General features: G+C 45.8%; 1 protein-coding gene across 1 annotated transcript in view; it reads left to right on the top strand.

Annotated features, from left to right (window-relative positions):
- Window positions 1-19552, top strand: part of NDRG3 (NDRG family member 3) — a gene marked incomplete at its 3' end in the record, with an annotated part of 55525 nt that overhangs the window by 1436 nt on the left and 34537 nt on the right. Inside the window, exon 2 of the mRNA XM_017859064.1 lies at window positions 12066-12170. Within this exon, the coding sequence (XP_017714553.1) occupies window positions 12114-12170 (57 nt within the window). The remainder of the gene's footprint in view (window positions 1-12065; window positions 12171-19552) is intronic.

The raw sequence follows: 19552 nt of genomic DNA, 5'->3' as shown, positions 1-19552 counted from the left end.
TTTTTTTCTTTTTTTTGAGATAGAGTCGTGTTCTGTCACCCAGGCTGGAGTGCAGCGGTTCAATCTCAGCTCACGGCAGCCTTCACCTTTTGGGCTCAAGCAGTCTTCCCACCTCAGCCTCCTGACTAGCTGGGACTAGAGGCACACGTCATCACACCCGGCTAATTTTTGTATTTTTTATAGAGACAGGGTCTTGCCATGTTTCCCGGGCTGGTCTCAAACTCTTGGGCTCAAGCAATCCACCCTCCTTGGCCTCCCAAAGTGCTAGATTAGAGGCATGAGCCACCTCACCTGGCAAAAGCAATGTTTTTAAGTGCTTGAAATCTCAGTGAGCTTCCTCTGACTAAATGTACACAGTGCAGAATGAGATACAAGCTGAGACCCTCATGTCCCCAGGGTCAGGCCAAGTGTACCCTCCTGCTTATTTGCTGAGTGATCCCCAGCAAGTGGTTGACCCTCACTAGGCTAATACCTGGGGAAATGCTTAGGATGTAGTAAGGCTCATGCTGGGGAAGAATGTGAAGTACTACTTTTACAGGGAGCTTCAGGATCACAGAATGCCAACCCTGTCAGGGACTCAAAAAGGTCATCCTGCCCAATCTCTTCCCTTGACAGATGGGGTAACTGAGGCCCAGAAAGGGAAAATGCTTTGCTTAGCGCCATTGAGCTATGTAGGTGCCCATCTAGGTTTAGAATCCACATCTGATGTGCTTACAGGCTCTTTCCGTTACTGGAAGAATCCATGTGTCTCTGCGTGTCTTTTTTCTGAGTGAACAAAGGATTGCACTCTGTATTATCAGGCTTTAAACTGTGTTCTGCAGAGCCCTAGTGGTCTCACCACCACTTCAATCACAGCCTCTACATGTTTTCTGTTTTCTATTTCAGAGTTTTGCTGTACAACTTGAAAGTCACTGATCTTGTTGATCTTTTAAAGCCCCTCCCAGTGTGTGTCTCTCCTGGATTCCTGGTGACATTTTTGCTTGCATTTCAATTCAGAAATGTTAGTTTCTATATTTCTATTATTTATTTATTTATTTTGAGACAGGGTCTCACTCTGTTGTCCAGGCTGGACTGCAGCAGTGCAGTTGTGGCTCGCTGCAGCCTCAACCTCCTGGGTTCAGGCGATCCTCCCACCTCAGCCTCCTGAGTGGCTGATGCTACAGGCACGTACCATCAAGCCCTGCTAATTGTTTAATTTTTGGTAGAGATGTGGTCTCACTGTGTTGCTCAGGCTGGTCTTGAACTCCTGGACTCAAATGACCCTCCTACTTCGTCCTCCCAAAGTGCTGGGATTACAGATTTAATCCACTGTGCCAACTAATTTCTATGTTTTTCTTTTCTTTTCTTTTCTTTTTTTTTTTTTTTGAGATGGAGTCTTGCTCTGTCGCCCAGGCTGGAGTGCAGTGGCCGGATCTCAGCTCACTGCAAGCTCCGCCTCCCAGGTTCACGCCATTCTCCTGCCTCAGCCTCCCGAGTAGCTGGGACTACAGGCGCCGCCACCTCGCCCGCCTAGTTTTTTGTATTTTTTTAGTAGAGACGGGGTTTCACCGTGTTCGCCAGGATGGTCTCGATCTCCTGACCTCGTGATTCACCCGTCTCGGCCTCCCAAAGTGCTGGGATTACAGGCTTGAGCCACCGTGTCCAGCCTTTTCTTTTCTTTTCTTTGAGACGGAGTCTCGCTCTGTCGCCCAGGCCGGAGCGCAGCGGTGCGATCTCAGCTCACTGCAAGCTTCGCCTCCTGGGTTCACGTCATTCTCCTGCCTCACTCAGCCTCCCGAGTAGCTGGGACTACAGGTACCCACCACCACACCCAGCTAATTTTTTTTGTATTTTTAGTAGAGACAGGGTTTTACCATGTAAGCCAGGATGGTCTCGATCTCCTGACCTCGTGATCCACCCGCCTCGGCCTCCCAAAGTGCTGGGTTTACAGATATGAGCCACTGCACCTGGCCTAATTTCTGTATTTCTAAAAAGTGGTCTACATAGTCATGGACTTTTCAGCATGGAGAACGGAACTTCATTTTTCCTAGATTTTGACACCACTGACTTTTACTGTCCAAAGTTAATGGCCCTTTCATAGTCTTCATCCTCCTCCTTTTTCTTCAGCATTTGACAGTTTTCCTCCACTTTTGTGTAAATCTCTCTTCTCCCTTGAATTATTTGACATTGTATTTCTGCCTTTTAGCATCTCTGAATATTTTTTCTTTGTCTCTTACTGGTTCTTTCTTTTCCATCACTGAGTTGTCCTTCAGAAGAGCCCAGGCCTACAGACCTCCTTATCTCTGGTTTGGTGATCATTTGGAGGCTTACCTCATTCTCACTCCCAGCTGTCCTCGGGTCTCTCTTGGATTCCTGACTGAAATTGATTTTCTTTTTAACAAATCAGTTTCTCTGTTACTTTAAGCTCACTCATTTTCATTCATTGTGCCATAATTCTTTTATTTCCCTAACTGAAAACTTTGGCAAAATCTAACTCTTCTCTGACCTTGTTCTATTTTCTATTTTTTTTTTTTTTTTTTTTTTTGTCGAGACAGCATCTCCCTCTGTTGCCCAGACTGGAGTGCAGTGGTGCGATCTTGGCTCACTACAACCTCCTTCTCTCAGTTTTAAGCGATTCTCATGCCTCAGCCTCCCATGTAGCTGGAATTACCACCACGCCCGGCTAATTTTTATATGGTTAATAGTGACGGAGTTTTACCATATTGGCCAGGTTGGTCTCGAACTCCTGGCCTTAAATAATCCTCCCATCTTGGCCTCCCACAGTGTTAGGATTGTAGGCATGAGCCTGTGTGCCCTGGCCAACCTTGTGCTATTTTTACGAACTTTATATCCCAGAGCTCCCACTCTCTCTCTCTCTCTCTTTTTTTTTTTTTTTTTGACATTTGGTAATTTCAGGAGCCTAACAGCCCCTTGTTACCTTTCAGCAAGGTTTCTGCAAACTATTTTGTACTCCAGTATATTCACATTTTAGTTGATTGGACCTGTTGAGTCTTTAAACAATTGCATCTCAGCCTGGGCAACATAGTAAGACTGTTTCTACGAAAAAACAAAAATTAGCCAGGCATAGTGGTGTATGTCTGTAGTCGTAGCTCCTTGGGAGGCTGAGGCGGGAGGATTGCTTGATTCTAGGAGTTCAAGGTTACAGTGAGGTAAGATGGTGCCACTGTACTCCAGCCTGAGTGACAGAGCAAGACCCTGTCTCCAAAAAAAAACAATTTTTTGGCCGGGCGCGGTGGCTCAAGCCTGTAATCCCAGCACTTTGGGAGGCCAAGGCGGGCGTGTCACCTGAGGTTAGAGTTCGAGACCAGCCTGGTCAACATGGTGAAACCCCGTCGCTACTACAAATACAAAAATTAGCCGGGCGTGGTGGCAGGCACCTGTAATCCCAGCTACTCAGGAGGCTAAGGCAGGAGAATCGCTTGAAGCCAGGAGGCAGAGGTGCGGTGAGCCAAGATCATGCCATTGCACTCCAGCCTGGGGGACCAGAGTGAGACTCCGTCTCAAAAAAAAAGAAAAACAAAAAATAAAAAACAATTTTTTTTTTTTTTGAGACAGAGTCTCGCTCTATTGCCCGGGCAGGAGTGCAGTGGCACAATCTCAGCTCCCTGCAACCTCTGCCTCCCAGGTTCAAGCGATTCTCCTGCCTTAGCCTCCTGAGTAGCTGGGATTACAGGCACGCGCCATCATGCCTGGCTAATTTTTGTATTTTTGGTAGACACCAGTTTCACCACGTTGGCCAGGCTGGTCTCAAACTCCTGACCTCAGATGATCCGCCCGCCTTGGCCTCTGAAAGCGCTGGGATTACAGATGTGAGCCACCATACCCGGCCCCCAAATTTAAAAATAAAAAATAGGCCGGGCGCGGTGGCTCAAGCCTGTAATCCCAGCACTTTGGGAGGCCGAGACGGGCGGATCACGAGCTCAGGAGATCGAGACCATCCTGGCTAACACGGTGAAACCCCGTCTCTACTAAAAAAAAAAAATACAAAAACCTAACCGGGCGGGGGGGCGGGGCCCTGTAGCCCCAGCTACTCCGGAGGCTGAGGCAGGAGAATGGCGTAAACCCGGGAGGCAGAGCTTGCAGTGAGCTGAGATCCGGCCACTGCACTCCAGCCCGGGCGACAGAGCGAGACTCCGTCTCAAAAAAAATAAAAAATTAAAAAATTAAAAAAAATAAAAATAAAAAATAAAAGTTCCATCTAGTTTACTGAAATTTTGGAAGAAGGCAGGACAAAATCAAATTAATGGAGTCTTTCTTTACCCCATCCTCACTGTCTATTGAAGATTGTTGCTAATTGGCTGGGCATGGTGGCTCACACCTGTAATCCTAGCACTTTGGGAGGCTGAGGTGGGTGGATCGCCTCAGCTCAGGAGTTCGAGACCAGCCTGAGCAACAAAGTGAAACCCTGACACTACAAAACGTACAAAAATTAGCCAGGCGTGGTCGCGTGTGCCTGTGGTCCCAGCTGCTTGGAAGGGTGAAGTGGGAGAATGACTTGAGCCTGGAAGACAGAGGTTGCAGGTGAGCCAAAATCGTGCCAATGCACTCTAGTCTGGGTGACAGAGCCAAACTCTGTCTCAAAAAAAAAAAAAAAAAAGATTGTTGCTAATAATAAGCCTTTCAGTTCATCTCCTCACCTCAGATTATCTCCACCTCTCCTCAGTGATGAGGGCACATGTTAGATTTTTATCACTTAAAACTGATTATATCTGAGAGCCTGAACAAGATTCTCAGGTGATAGATTTTGAGGCGCGCTGTTCTAACAAGCGAGAAATAGCCCTCGCCTCTGAAACTGGTTGCCAAGTAATAGCTGGAACTTCATTTCTCTTTTCTCTACTCATTCCACATCCTCTGTGCCCTTAGTGTTATAACTACTAAGATAGTGAGGGCTCTTGTCCTGGTGTGATGATTCAGAGCTTCATTTCTAAGGTGTCTGAGTCACTGTTGGTATGTATAGGATTGCTTTAGGCTTCTCTTACCTCAAGGAGGTGCCACAGGGTGGGTAAAGAGAAAAAAAACTTGCTCAGGGTCCTACATTCAGTAGATGGGGCCTGGCACAGACATTATGGTATGTGAGTTGAGTATCCCTTATCCAAAACGCCTTGAACAGCCTAGGTGTGGTAGCTCACGCCTGTAATCCCAGCACTTTGGGAGGCTGAGGTCGGTGGATCACCTGAGGTCAGGAGTTTCAGACCAGCCTGGTCAACATGGTGAAACCTTATCTCTACTAAAAATACAAAAATTAGCCGGGCATGGTGGCACATGCCTGTAGTTCCAGCTACTCGGGAGATGGAGGCAGGAGAATTGGCTTGAGCCCAGGAGGCGGAGGTTGCAGTGAGCCAAGATCGAGCCACTGCACTCCAGCCTGGGTGACAGAGTGAGACTGTGTATCCAACCCCCCCTCCCCCAAAAAACAAAATAAATGCCTCGAACCAGAAGTGTTTCAGATTTTGGAGTTTTTCTGATTTTGCAATATTTGTATTATACTTGCTGTTTAAGCATCCCAAAGCTGAAAATGTGAAATCTGAAATGCTCCAAAACCTCAATCTTTTTGAGCACGGACTTGATGTTCAAGGGAGATACCCACTGGAGCTTGTTTATGTATGTATGTGTCCATGTATCCATCCACCCATCCGTCTGTCTATCCATCCATCTGTCCTTTGTCACGTCTTCTAGGAGCCCATTGGAGCATTTTGGATTTCAGATTTTTGAATTTGGGATGCTCAACCTGTAACGAGAAAAGCAAAGGTTTTAAAATCCTTTCCCTATTATTCACTTATTTAGAGGCAGTATCTTGCTGTGTTGCCCAGGCTGGAGTCAAACTCTTGGGCTCAAGCAGTCCTCCTGCATTAGCCTCTCAAGTAGCTGGGACTATAGTTGCATGCCACCACTCCTGGCTCTTTATTAGATGTGGGGATTTTAGAAAAGTTACTTAACTTATCTGAGCCTAAATTTCTCATCTATAAAAAAAATAAAGGCTGGGTGCGGTGGCTTACACCTGTAATCCCACCACTTTGCGAGGCCAAAGCAGGTGGATCACCTGAGGTCAAGAGTTCGAGACCAGCGTGGCCAACATGGTGAAACCCCATCTCTACTAAAAATGTAAAAATTAGCCGGTCCTGGTGGCGGGCGCCTGTAATCCCAGCTACTTGGGAGGCTGAGACAGGAGAATCGCTTGAACCCAAGAGGTGGAGGTTGCAGTGAGCTGAGATCATGCCACTGCACTCTAGCCTATGTGATGAGTAAAACTCTGTCTCAAAGAAAAAAATAAATAAATAAAGATATCTAGGCCAGGCGGGGTGGCTCACACTTGTAATCCCAGCACTTTGAGAGGCTGAAGCTGGCAGATTACTTGAGGGCAGGAGTTTGAGACCAGCCTGGCTGACAGGGAAGCCTGAAAAATACAAAAATTAGCTGGGCATGGAGGCATGTGCCTAATAGTCCCAGCTACTCGGGAGGCTGAGGCAGGAGAATCACTTGAACCTGGGAGGCGGAAGTTGCAGTGAGCTGAGATTGCACCACTGCGCTCCAGCCTGGGCAACAGAGCAAGACTCTTGTCTCAAAAAAAAAAAAAGAAAGAAAGAAGGAAGGAAGGAAGGAGAAAGAAAGAAAGAGAAAGAAGGGAGGGAGGGAGGGAGGAAAAAAGAAAGAAAGAAAGAAAAGAAAGAAAGAAAGAAAAGAAAGAAAGAAAGAAAGAAAGAAATGTACCAGAGAGGATTAAACATAAGGTGCCGAGATTATAATTCCTGACAGAGTAGGTGCCCACCTTTTCTCCTTTCCCTTTCTAGCCATTTGGTATCAGACTCATTTCCTTAATTTGAAGATGGCTAGTTTTTCCTTATCAATCCTCCCTCCTACTCATATGACTAGGAAAGAGGCAAAAATTATTTACTGCAATTTATAAAATCCCTACTAGCCTTTTGAAAATATTAATAGCTTTTAGTACCAGTATGGGATCTGGCAACCCTACCATTTGTGCAGGTGCCGGAACTGCAGGCCTTAGATCCCCAGGAGGGAACCTGTATGTGTAGCTGAGGGGTCTGGAGATGGAGTTTTCCACCAGAATCTTAGTTTTCTTGTATATGTTATACAACTGCTCACTTGCAAGGGCTTGAGACATTGAAAGCGGAGCAAAAATGGAGTCTCCAGAAGAATGCATTAGATCCCCTAATACATAGAAGGTGAATGTCTACTGCCATGATGCCAAATCCTGAGTCACCCTGGAGCAGCTTATTGTCCTGCACAGCATTATTGCCCGAGCCTGCATTGGGCCTAGCTGATAGGGACAGCCTTCTCATTTAATTTGTGTCTTCGTTTGTTTGTTGGTGTAAAAATTGCATTTTTCTTCATCTTTAAAAAAATTACATAGGGCTGGGTATGGTGGCTCACACCTGTAATCCCAGCACTTTGGGAAGCCAAGGCAGGGGGATTGCTTGAGTCTAGGAGTTCAAGACCAGTCTGGACAACATAGTGAAACCCCTGTCTCTAAAAAAAATTTTTTTAATTAGCAAGGCATGGTGGGACATGCCTGTTGTCCCAGCTACGTTGAGAGGCTGGGGTGGGAGGATTGCTTGAGCCTGGGAGGTTGAGAGCCATGATTGTGCCACTGCATTCCAGCCTAGGTGAAAGAGAGCCCATCTCAAAAAAAAAAAAAAAAAAGGAACACTAGGTGAACGCCTGTCACTTTGGACTTGAGGACACCTTAGGCCTTTCTCTGACCCTTTGACAAGCCCACCCATGTGGAGTCATATTTGAATAATCCCTCTGACAGTGCATTGCTTCTTTTTTTTTTTTTTTTTTTTTTGGACGAGGTCTCCTCTGTCGCCCGGCTGGAGGCAGTGGCGGATCTCAGCTCATGCACTCGCCTCCCGGGTTTACTCCATTCTCCTGCCTCAGCTCCCGAGTAGCTGGGGACTACAGCGGCCCGCACCTCGCCCGGCTAGTTTTTTGTTATTTTTAGTAGAGACGGGGTTTCACTGTGTAGCCAAGATGGTCTCGAAACTCTGACCTCGTGAATCCGCCCGTCCGCCTCCAAAAGGCTGGATTACAGGCTTGAGCCACCGCGCCCGGCCCGAAGTGCATTGCTTTCTAGTGAGTGAATTAAAGTAGGGAATAAAGTAGGTGAGTTGAAAAAACAATTTCAGGAAATCACCATTTAACTGGGAAAAAAGAACAAGCGGAAATAGGCTAAAATGGCTTTCTTTAGATGGAAGGACTATGAGTAAATTATCTGTTCATTATTCTGTGATTTCTGTATTTTCTTTTTTTTTTTTTTGAGACAGAGTCTTGTTCTGTCACCCAGGCTGGAATGCAGTGGCATGATCTTGGCTCACTGCAACCTCTACCTCCCGGGCTCAAGCGATTCTCCTGCCTCAGCCTCCCGAGTAGCTGGAATTAACAGCACCTGCCACCACGCCCAGCTAATTTTTGTACTGTTAGTAGAGACAGGGTTTCACCACGTTGTCCAGGCTGGTCTCGAACTCCGGACCTCAGGTGATCTGCCCGCCTCAGCCTCCCAGTGTGCTGGGATTACAAGTGTAGGCCACCGTTCCCAGCTGATTTCCGTGTTTTCTTCTTTTTTGTTTTTTGAGACAGGGTCTCACTCTGTCACCCAGGCTGGAGTGCAGTTGCATGATCTTGGCTCACTGCAACCTCCGCCTCCCAGGATCAAGCGATTCTCCTGCCTCAGCCTCCCGTGTAGCTAGGATTACAGGCATGCACCACTACACCTGTCTAATTTTTTTATTTTTATTAGAGATGGGGTTTATCCATGTTGGTCAGGCTTGTCTTGAACACGTGACCTCAAATGATCCACCTACCTCGGCCTCCCAAAATGCTGGATTACAGGCGTGAGCCACTGTGCCTGGCCGATTTCCATATTTTCTAAAGTGAGCACATACTGCTTTTATAAAAGGGAACAAGCTGGTTTTGTTTTGTTTTGTTTTTAAATTTTTGAGACAGGCTTGTTCTGTTGCCTAGGCTGGAGTACAGTTGCCAGATCGTGGCTCACTGCAACCTCTGTCTCCTGGGTTCAAGTGATTCTCATGCCTCAGCCTGCTGGAGTAGCTGGAATTACAGGTGTGTGCCACCACATCCAGCTAATTTTTGTACTTTTAGTAGAGATGGTGTTTCACCACATTGACCAGGCTGGTCTCGAACTCCTGACCACAGGTGATCGAGCCTCAGCCTCCCAAAGTGTTGAGATTACAGGCATGAGCCACCATGCCCGGCCGGGAAAAGGTTTTAAGTTGCCATTTTAAACAACTGATAAATAGTAAAGTTCAAATAAAAAGTAGCCACAGTTTGTAGTGTTATTAATAAATAAACAAGGAGTAGATTCCAGTTAGGCCAGTATTTTGAGAGTTAAGTGGGGACTGTGAAAGAGAGAATGTAGGTGCTGGCTGAAACTCACTGTGTAAGAGTCAAACCACCTCATCCCCTTTTGAAATGTGACTGGTACAAAAACAAACAAAAAAAAATTCAACTTCTGGGCATTAAGTAGCTCATTCAAGTATATGGGTGCTTGGGATCTGACAAAAGAACCACTGTCCTATAGAGAGGTCAAACATCATCAAGCTTGTGGTCTCTAGGTGGTTTATACTTTTAGAATATTCACAGTTAGCATGTCGGGTTCATAGCCTGAGGAGTGTTCTCAATAGGCATCCCCTGGGTCTCTTGAATAAATGATAAGAGGGCTTTTTTGTTAGTCTGTTCTAACATAGGCATAGCTGGGAGCAGGATTTATTTCAGTGAGTTGGCAAATAATAGCTAAAAGATAGCCTGGGACACATACCCTCTCCATAGGTAATTAAATCAAAATCATGTCATTCTATCTCTGGAAGGTAAACAGAACAGTGGATTAATATAGTACACTAGGCTGGGCACAGTGGCTCATGCCTGTGATACCAACACTTTGGGAGGCTGAGGTGGGTGGATCGCTTGAGGGCAGGAGTCCAAGACCAGCCTGGCTAATATGGTAAAACCCTCTCTCTACTAAAAATACAAAAATTAGCTGGGTATGGTAGCAGGTGCCCATAATCCCAGCTTCTCAGGAGGCTGAGGCACAAGAATCGCTTGAGTCCAGGAGGTGGAGGTTCCAGTGAACCACAATTGTGCCTGCGCCACTGCACTCCAGCCTGGGGGACAGAGCAAGACTAGGTCTCAAAAAAAAACACACACAAAAAAAATATGTACACACACACACACACACACACACGTATGTATTAGACTAATATCCTTGGAAGGCTTTCTTGATTCCCACCAATCAGACATAATTGCTTCTCCTTTGAATTCCTATGGTCCTTCTTTTTATTTATCAATTTATAGATCAATGTCATCTCTACTCTTTAGAGGCAGGGACCCTTTTTGTATCTTCCATAGTGCAATGGGTACTCAATAAATGGTTATTAAGTGTAAATCCCCAACTCTGAATTAACATTTTTCCTGACTTGATAGGTTTAGGGCCAAGACAAAAAGGATGATGCCTGAAGCTGTGAAGTCTAGGTGGGAATCACTTACCTGCAATATTGAGTATTTGCAGCCTATCTCCATGGCTTCTTGCATGGTGGGATAGAAGAAGAATCTGTAATTCATTACCCTGCCTATCTCTCTCCAACTTGCCTCTTCTCTCTGAACTCCCCATTCTGCTCTCCCTCTGTATTAGTTCTCTATTGCTATAGATCACTCTAAAACAAAATTATTATCTCTCATGGTTTCTGTGGGTCAGAAACTTGGGAGCAGGCTTGGTAGGGTGGTTCTGGCTTAGAGTCTCTCATGTGGTTGCAGTGAGATGTCCCTGGGACTGTAGCCATCCAAACTCTTGACTGGGGCTGGAGGATTCATTTGCAAGGTAAATCATGCACATGGCTAGCAGGTTGGCACTGGCAAGTTGGTTCCTCTCCACATGGGCCTCTCTAGAGGGCTGTTTGAGTGTCCTGATGATACGGTGGCTAGCTTCCCCCAGAACTAGTAGTTTATAGCGTCTTGAAGCAGAAACTGTAATGTGTTTTATGATGTAGCTTCAGAAGTCACCTATTGTTGCTTCCTCCATATTCTGTTAGTTACATGAGCCATCCCTGGGGGGATTATACATATGTGTGAATTAATATCAGGAGTCAGGGATCACTGGGCTCGTTGAAGTCCATCTTGGAGCTGACTACCATACCTTTCATCCACTTCTGTGATTCCCCAAATGAGGATTAGTAAGCTTAGCCTTGGTTCCCTCCTCCTTCATTCCCACTGCCATTCCTAATTCAAGGCCTCATCCTGCAGTAATAACCTTCAATTTTTGTCCCCGCTTAATCCGTCTTTCAGTCTGTTCCAAGCATAGCTTTGAGTATGTTGTTTCTTTATCCATCTTCAGTAATTAAAATGTGTGCTCCATGAGAGCAAAGACTATTGTATTAATTGTGTTAATCTGTTGCTGCATAAAAATATTACCACAAATGTAGTAGCCTAAAACAACACATATTCATTGTCTCACAGTTTCTGTGGTTCAGGATTCTGCAACATGGCGATCAAGGTGTCGGTCAGCCTCTTATCTGACACTCAGCTGGGGAAGGATCTGCTTCCAGGCTCCTGTTGTTGGCAGCATTCAGTTCCTTGCAGATTGTTGAACTGAAGGTTTCAGTTTCTTGCTGTCTTTCTGCTGGAGGCTGCTCTCAGTTCTTTGTTACGTGGCCCTCTCACAGCACATCAGCTTGCCTCTTCAGACCTAGCAGGAGAGAGTGTCCCTCAGCAAGACAGATGTGAAAATACCATATAATGTAATCATGTAAAGTCACTCATATACATTCCATCACTTTTGCCATATTCTAATGATTAAAAGCAAGCCACAGGCCCTACCCACACTCACTGGGGGGATTATGCAAAGGTGTGAATACCAGGAGGCAAGAATCCTACAGACCACATTAGTGTCTGTCTGCCGTGACTATGCGTCTTTAGCACCCTGAGCAGAGCATGGCACAGAGTAAGTCTCATATTTGAATGAATGGGTGTACTGTGACTATTATGTTTCCAACTTCTGACTTAAGCCTTTTTCTTCACTTCTTTCTTTTCTGTTTCAGAGTTACCAATTTATTCTTGCGACTCCTCTACTCTTGTCATCTGACCTCATGGATGAACTTCAGGATGTTCAGCTCACAGAGATCAAACCACTTCTAAATGACAAGGTAAAGACTTCTCTGTTTTCACTAAAATATGGACAAGCCTCTTCTTCTGATAGTATTTCATTTTCCGTATCATCTAAATAGTAACTTAAAACGTATGTGGCTTGACTTTCAATGAAAGGAATACTTTAAACAATCTATTTCTTTTTTTTTTTTTGAGATGGTGTCTCACTCTGTCCCCAGGCTGGAGTGCAGTGGTGCAATCTTGGCTCACTGCAACCTTCCACTCCCTGGTTCAAGCAATTCTCTTGCCTCAGCCTCCCGAGTAGCTGGGATTACAGGCACGCGTCACCACACCCAGCTAATTTTTGTATTTTTAGTAGAGACAGGGTTTCATCATGTTGGCCAGGATGGTCTTGATCTCCTGACCTCATGATCCACCTGCCACGGCCTCCCAAAGTGCTGGGATTACAGGCGTGAGCCACCATGCCAAGCCAAAAAATCTATTTCTTAAGCATCTTTTTGATGTTCCCCCCCTTTTCTTTCTTCCTACTTTTGTTTCCATGAGCCACATTCAATCAAGTTATCTTTGAGATTTTTGTATTTTACAGATAGAGATGTTAAGGGAAAAAATAATGTGGCAATGTTAAGCAGAAAGTATGAGGGTGGGGCTGGGCGCAGTGGCTCACACCTGTAATCCCAGCACTTTGGGAGGTCGAGGCAGGTGGATCACTTGAGGTCAGGAGTTCGAGACCAGCCTGGACAACAAGGTGAAACCTTGTCTCTACTATAAATAGAAAAATTAGCTAGATGTGGTGGCATGCACCTGTAATCCCAGCTACTCGGGAGGCTGAGGCAGGAGAATTGCTAGAACCTAGGAGGCGGAGGTTGCAGTAAGCCAAGATCGCACCACTGCACTCCAGTCTGGGTGACTCAGTGAGACTCCATCTCAAAAAAAAGAAAGAAAGAAAGAAAAAGAAAGTATGAGGGTGGAGTTTGACTCAGAATCCAAGTGTCTTGACTTTCAGTTTCAATAAGGAAAATTTGCCATCCATGACTAGTGATGTATTTGGGTGCAGTGTTCTCCCTAAAGTTTGCCAAGTCTATGATGTGATCTTTCTGTCAGTATCACAGTTTTTATCAGGGAGGACTGGATGTCAGTCATATACCACATTTTTATGTTAGTGTCAGAGAACTACACAAGGAGCAGATGAGCAGCACAGTTGATGACCACTAGACACTGGTGTGATATGATTTACCAAAAGAAAGGTTTTGGCCGGGTGCAGCGGCTCACGCCTGTAATCCCAGCACTTTGGGAGGCCAAGGCTGACGGATCACTAGAGGTCAGGAGTTTGAGACCAGCCTCGCCAACATGGTGAAATTCCATCTCTACTAAAAATACAAAAAGTAGCTGGGCGTGGTGGTGCAGGCCTGTAGTCCCAGCTACTCGGGAGGCTGAGGCAGGAGAATCACTTGAACCCAGAAGGCAGAGGTTGCAGTGAGCTGAGATCATGCGCCTGCACTCCAGCCTGGGCGACAAAGCAAGACTCTGCCTCAAGAAAAAGAAAAGAGGCCGGGCGCGGTGGCTCAAGCCTGTAATCCCAGCACTTTGGGAGGCCCAGACGGGTGGATCACGCAGGTCCGGAGATCGAGACCCTCCTGGCTATACACAGTGACAACCCCCGTCTCTACTAAAAAATAGCAAAAAATAACTAGCCAGGCGAGGTGGGCGCGCGCCTGTAGTCCAGCTATTTGGGAGGCTGAGCGCAGGAAGAATGGCGTAAACCCGGAAGGTGCCGGAGCTTGGGCAGTGAGCTGAGATGCCCGCCACACCCGCACTCGCAGCCCTGGGCGACAGAGCGCGAGACCTCCCGTCTCAAAAAAAAAAAAAAGAAAAAAGAGTGTTTTGTTTTTGTTTTCTCTCTTGTTCTTTAGTGTTCAGTAAATGTGCCTGAAATTCCTTTTTTTTTTTTTGAGATGGAGTCTTAACTCTGTCACCCAGGCTGGAGTGCAGTGGTGCAATCTCGGCTCACTACAAGCTCTACCTCCCGGTTTCAAGTGATTCTCCTGCCTCAGCCTCCTGAGTGGCTGGGATTACAGGCGTGCACCTGGCTAATTTTTGTATTTTTACAAAACTGACCTTGTGATCCACCCGCCTTGTCCTCCTAAAATGCTGGGATTACAGGCATGAGCCACCGTGCCCAGCTGCTTGAAATTCCTTCCTTTCCACTCTATTGTTTTGGTTTATTTTCATTGTCTCTATTGAAATACTCTTGTAGCTTTGTGTGAGTGAGGTCATGCCATCCTTTCCTGAGGGAGTGTTGACGGAGTATGAGGATAAAGATGGATGAACGGGGGGGACGGGGAGGGGGTGTGTGGGTGACATCAGGAGATAATCTGTTGCTTATTATTTTTATCTGCCCAAGGCAAGGACCTTCACCTGCAGCCTCTGGAGCTGCTGACTTCTTATGTGTTTACTAATTTGCTTTTGAATCCTTCCACCCCATTTTCATCCCTGTGATCTCTCCATTCCCACTCCCACCCCTTCTTTTATCTTTCACCAGACTTCTCTCTCCCTTGGCAAGCTGCAGGCCTTTTTTTTTTTTTTTTTTTTTTTTTTGAGACGGAGTCTTGCACTATCACCCAGGCTGGAGTGCAGTGGCAAGATCTCAGCTCACTGCAACCTCCGCCTCCTGGGTTCAAGTGATTCTCCTGTCTCAGCCTCCCAGGTGCACGCTGTTTTTGTGAGACGGAGTCTTGCTCTGTCACCAGGCTAGAGTGCAGTGGCGTGATCTTGGCTCACTGCAACTCTGCCTCCCGGGTTCAAGCGATTCTCCTGCCTCAGCTTCCCAAGTAGCTGGGACTACAGGTGTGCACCACCACACCCAGCTAATTTTTGTATTTTGACTAGAGATAGGGTTTCACCATGTTGGGCAAGATGGTCTCGATCTCTTGACCTCTTGATCCGCCCACCTCAGCCTCCAAAAGTGCTGGGATTACAGGCGTGAGCCTGTGCGCCCGGCCACTGCACGCTTTTTTAACCTCCATTTGGTTTCTCCTGCTGCTTCCCCTCCTATTTCCAGAAAACTCTCTCCTTTAAGTACCATTTGTGTATGTGTATATGTGAGGGCTGTGCCAAAAATGTTGTGCCTAGGAGAGGAGGAAGGAAATAAAATCTGAGCCAGGCACACACCTATAACCGGGCTCACACCTATAATTCCAGCACATTGCGAGGCTGATGCGGGAGGATCACCTGAAGCCAGAAGTTCAAGACCAGCCTGGGCAACAAAGGGAAATCCTGTCTACCAAAAAATTAAAAAAATTATCCAGGTGTGGTAGCAGATGCCTATAGTCCCAGCTACTTGGGAGGCTGAGCTGTAATGATCAGTTGAGCCTGGGAGGTTGAGGCTGCAGTGAGCTGTGATTGTGCCACTGCACTCCAGCCTGGGCAACAGAGTAAGACCCTGTCTCAAAAAGTAAATAAATAGAGAAAGAGGTTCTCTTTCTGTCTCCCTTCCCCTGCCATATGGGGACACAGCAAGAAGGCAGCTGTCCACAAACCAGGAAGAGATTCGTCATGAGAAACTGAACCCTTCTAGAACCTTTTTTTTTTTTTTTGAGATGGAGTCTCGCTCTGTTGCCCAGGCTGGAGTGCAGTGGCGTGATCTCAGCTCACTGCAAGCTCCGGGTTTATGCCATTCTCCTGCCTCAGCCTCCCGAGTAGCTGGGACTACAGGCGCTAGCCACCTCGCCCGGCTAGTTTTTTGTATTTTTTAGTAGAGACGGAGTTTCACCATGTTCGCCAGGATGGTCTCGATCTCCTGACCTCGTGATCCTCCCGTTTCGGCCTCCCAAAGTGCTGGGATTACAGGCTTGAGCCACCGCGCCTGGCCTAGAACCTTAATCTTGAACTTTGCAGCCTTAAGAACTGTGAGAAAATAAATTTCTGTTCTTTTAAGCCATGAAGTCTATGTGATTTTGTTATGACAGCCGGAGTAGACCAAGACACGAAGCAGTGTCTCACTTCCTAACATCTATCCGCTCCTCTTTGATAGGCCTATGCTGTTCCTACCCACCTCCCACATTCCACCTTACTCCTGTGTCTCCCTGAGATGTAAGTGTTCCTGTACCATCACTATTCGTGAGGACTCTCTCGGCTCTTGCCAAGCAGGTAGATAGGCAAGAGGCCCTGTTTAGATCATGGCACTTCCAAACAAAGACTTCTGTCCCATTAGCCTCCCTCTCCCCCTCCCCAGGACGTGAATGCTTCTGTCTGCCCAGCAGGTGGGTGGTTTTGTGTATGTGGTAAACGGTATAATGATAATAATGCCTCTCATCCATTACTTCATTTGAACCTCCCAATAGCTTGATGAGGAAGAGAACACAGATAAATTTATTCCCACATTGCTAGTGAGTTAACGAAGGCTAGAAAAGGTGAAGTAGCTTACTCCTATTGAGTATCAAAGAATGCCTGCTGTATGGCAGGATTTCTCACTGTTGATGTTTTGGATTGGATCATTGTTTGTTGTGGAACACTGCTCTGTGCATTGTAGAATGTTTAGCAGCATCTTTGGCCTCTACCCACTAGATGCTAATAGCACTCCCCAGTGGTGACAACCAAAAATGTCTCCAGACATTGCCAGATGTCCCTGGGAAGCAAAATTGCCTTGGTTGAGAACCACTGGTGTAGAGGAAAAACCTCCAGATTTGCATAGAAGTAGATGGTTTGAGGGTTTTTTTGTTGTTGTTTTTGCCTGTCCTGCTATGATTTATTTATTATCTTTTATGTGCCAAGTGCTTTACATACATTCTCTCTAATTCTCAGAATATCCCTTTGAGATAGATAGTAGTATTCCTACTTCACAGATTAAAAATCCGAATGAAATGCTGGTTTGCCTAGTAAAGAAGTGGCAAAGCCAGACGGAAAGCAAAGTCTTTCCTCCTCTTAAAACCTGAGCCGTTTCCACTGTGTTAATCCTATAGATGTTTTGGCATCACCTTTGTGGCTTGCCCTGTCTCTTTAAGGAGAAGACTAAAAATGTGCAGTATTTCACCTTATCCTTCTGTCCGTTATCCTTATAAATATACTTTTTGCTGAAGACATTGCTGCATCCTCCAGGCTTCAGGAAGCTAAAGGAAGACTAGAAGCAACGTTTTACCGTGAAATTTGTCCTGAGATGACTGTAAGGAGGCATTCTCAATATAGCTTTGAGCAAGGCTTATGTTAACTTGTCTCATGTCGTTTGTTGGTGCTTTTCCCATTTTATTTTAGTATGCCTGTAATTTTGTCTATGGCTCAGAATTGTCAAGAAGTGGATAATTTTGCCATACTTGTTTTGGCTCCAGTGATGAAAAGAAGCAACCACCAGTACTTTGTTTTGCGGGGCAGAAATTCCACGGGCATATGAAATGATTTTTAAAATAGCATTTAACTATTTTCAGAGCACTTTCACAAATAATATCTTATTTTAATCTTCCAGTCTCTTGTAAGTAGTTGAAGATATTTTAACTCCATTTTACAGATGACACTGAGAGGTTATGTGACTTGTTCAGAGCTAGTGTCTGTTAAGTTGGTGGAGCCAGGATAGAAGCTACGTCTTCTGACTTTGACCTGGACCTGGGGGTCTAGGGTTCTTCCCACCATCTACTGCCTCTTGTACCTGGTTGCTCCAGTCTCCTCACCCAAAAGACCTTGTAATAAACAGGAGAGTAGACTGTTTTGCTTCATTTTCCCTGCCTTCCTCTACCTACTATTGGTTCAGATACTACTGAACCCTGTGAAAGCAAAAGGTGAGGCTTGAGAAAACAAGTAGAAGGCCATACTTAGCTTCTGAAGAATTGAGGAAATAGCAGAAGGGGGAATAAATGTTTAGTAGAGAGAACAGAAATAAGTTATGTACTTTGTTTTGGTTGTTACAGTAGAAAGTGAGGTAAATCTTTTTTTGTTTTGTTTTGTTTTTTGAGATGGAGTCTCACTCTGTTGCCCAGGCTGGAGTGCAGTGGCATGATCTCGGCTCACTGCAACCTCTGCCTCCTGGATTCAAGGATTCTCCTGCCTCAGCCTCCCAAGTAGCTGGGATTATAGACACCTGCCACCATGTCCAGCTAGTTTTTGTATTTTTGGTAGAGACGGGGTTTCGCCATGTTGGCCAGGCTGGTCTTGAACTCCTGACCTCAAGTGATCCGCCCGCCTTGGCCTCCCAAAGTGCTGGGATTACAGGCATGAGCCACCGCACCCACCTGAAAGTGGGGTAAATTTTACTGCAATTTAAGTTTTCCTTTTCTACTAATCACAACATGTAAGCAGAGGAGGGAGGAGGATGTTAGAACTAGAGGAGGGAGAACCCTGGGAACAACATTTTGTAACCTCCAGGACAACAGAGATAGCCAAAGCATTTGTGCTAAGGGCTTGCTCTGTTGCCCAGGCTGGAGTGCAGTGGCACAATCATGGCTTATTGCAGCCTCCCGGGCTCAAGCAGTCCTCCTGCCTCTGCCTCCTGAGTAGCTCTTGCCACCATGCCTGGCTTAGTTTTGTATTTTTTTAGAGACCGAGCTTTGCCATGTTGAAACTCCTGGGCTCAAGCCATCCACCCATCTCGGCCTCCCAAAGTGCTAGGATTACAGGCATGAGCCACTGCCTTTTTTTTTTTTTGAAACAGGGTCTCTGTCATCCAGGTTGGAGTACAGTGGCATGGCCATGGCTTGCTGCAGTCTCTACCACCTGGGTTCAAGCAATTTTCCCACCTTAGCCTCCTAAGTAGGTGGGACCACAGGTGTGCGCCACCATGCCTGGCCAATTTTTAAATTATTTGTAAAGAAGAGGTCTCATTATGTTGCCCAGGCTGGTCTCAAACTCCTGGGCTCAAGCAGTCCTCCTGCCTCAGCCTTCCAAAGTGCTGGTATTATAGGCATGAGCCACTGCACCCAGCTCCAAGGTTGTTTAAAAAAAAAAAAAAAAAAAAAACGGGGAGAGAGAGAAAAAAAAAGCAGCTGTAATTAAAAATAGATTTATTGACATTTTCATCAAAGAATATTCATGAAGTGCTACATCTAGTGTGGACTAGAGAGTGGGTGTCCCTTAATGTACTAAGACATGAGTGTTACATCTGTTGTCATCTGTTGCTGTAGATGGGACTGCAGCAGGAAATGGGTTCCCAAGCAAGTTGCCATGCCACCATTACAGACTAGATGACCCTCAACCAGTTACAGGAGGCAATAGGTGGTCCACGTCTTAGCCACACCTTAGCAGAGTGCCCATGGGATTTTTAGAGTGGAAATTCTACTTTTTCAGCAATCTACAGGGGATTATCTGATTGTAGATAGTTTTATCTAAGTATCCAACCTCTTTATAAATTTCTTTATGAAGTCTGTTTCTTAGTATATTTTGAAGGTAATGATTGCTATAGATACTTAAATATATATATATATATATATATATATGCACT

The sequence above is a fragment of the Rhinopithecus bieti genome, unplaced genomic scaffold (genome assembly GCF_001698545.2).
Source record: "Rhinopithecus bieti isolate Rb0 unplaced genomic scaffold, ASM169854v2 scaffold_38981, whole genome shotgun sequence".
Taxonomy (NCBI): domain Eukaryota; kingdom Metazoa; phylum Chordata; class Mammalia; order Primates; family Cercopithecidae; genus Rhinopithecus; species Rhinopithecus bieti.
The sequence above is the reverse complement of the archived record's forward strand: the minus strand, read 5'-3'. Positions and strand labels throughout refer to the sequence as shown.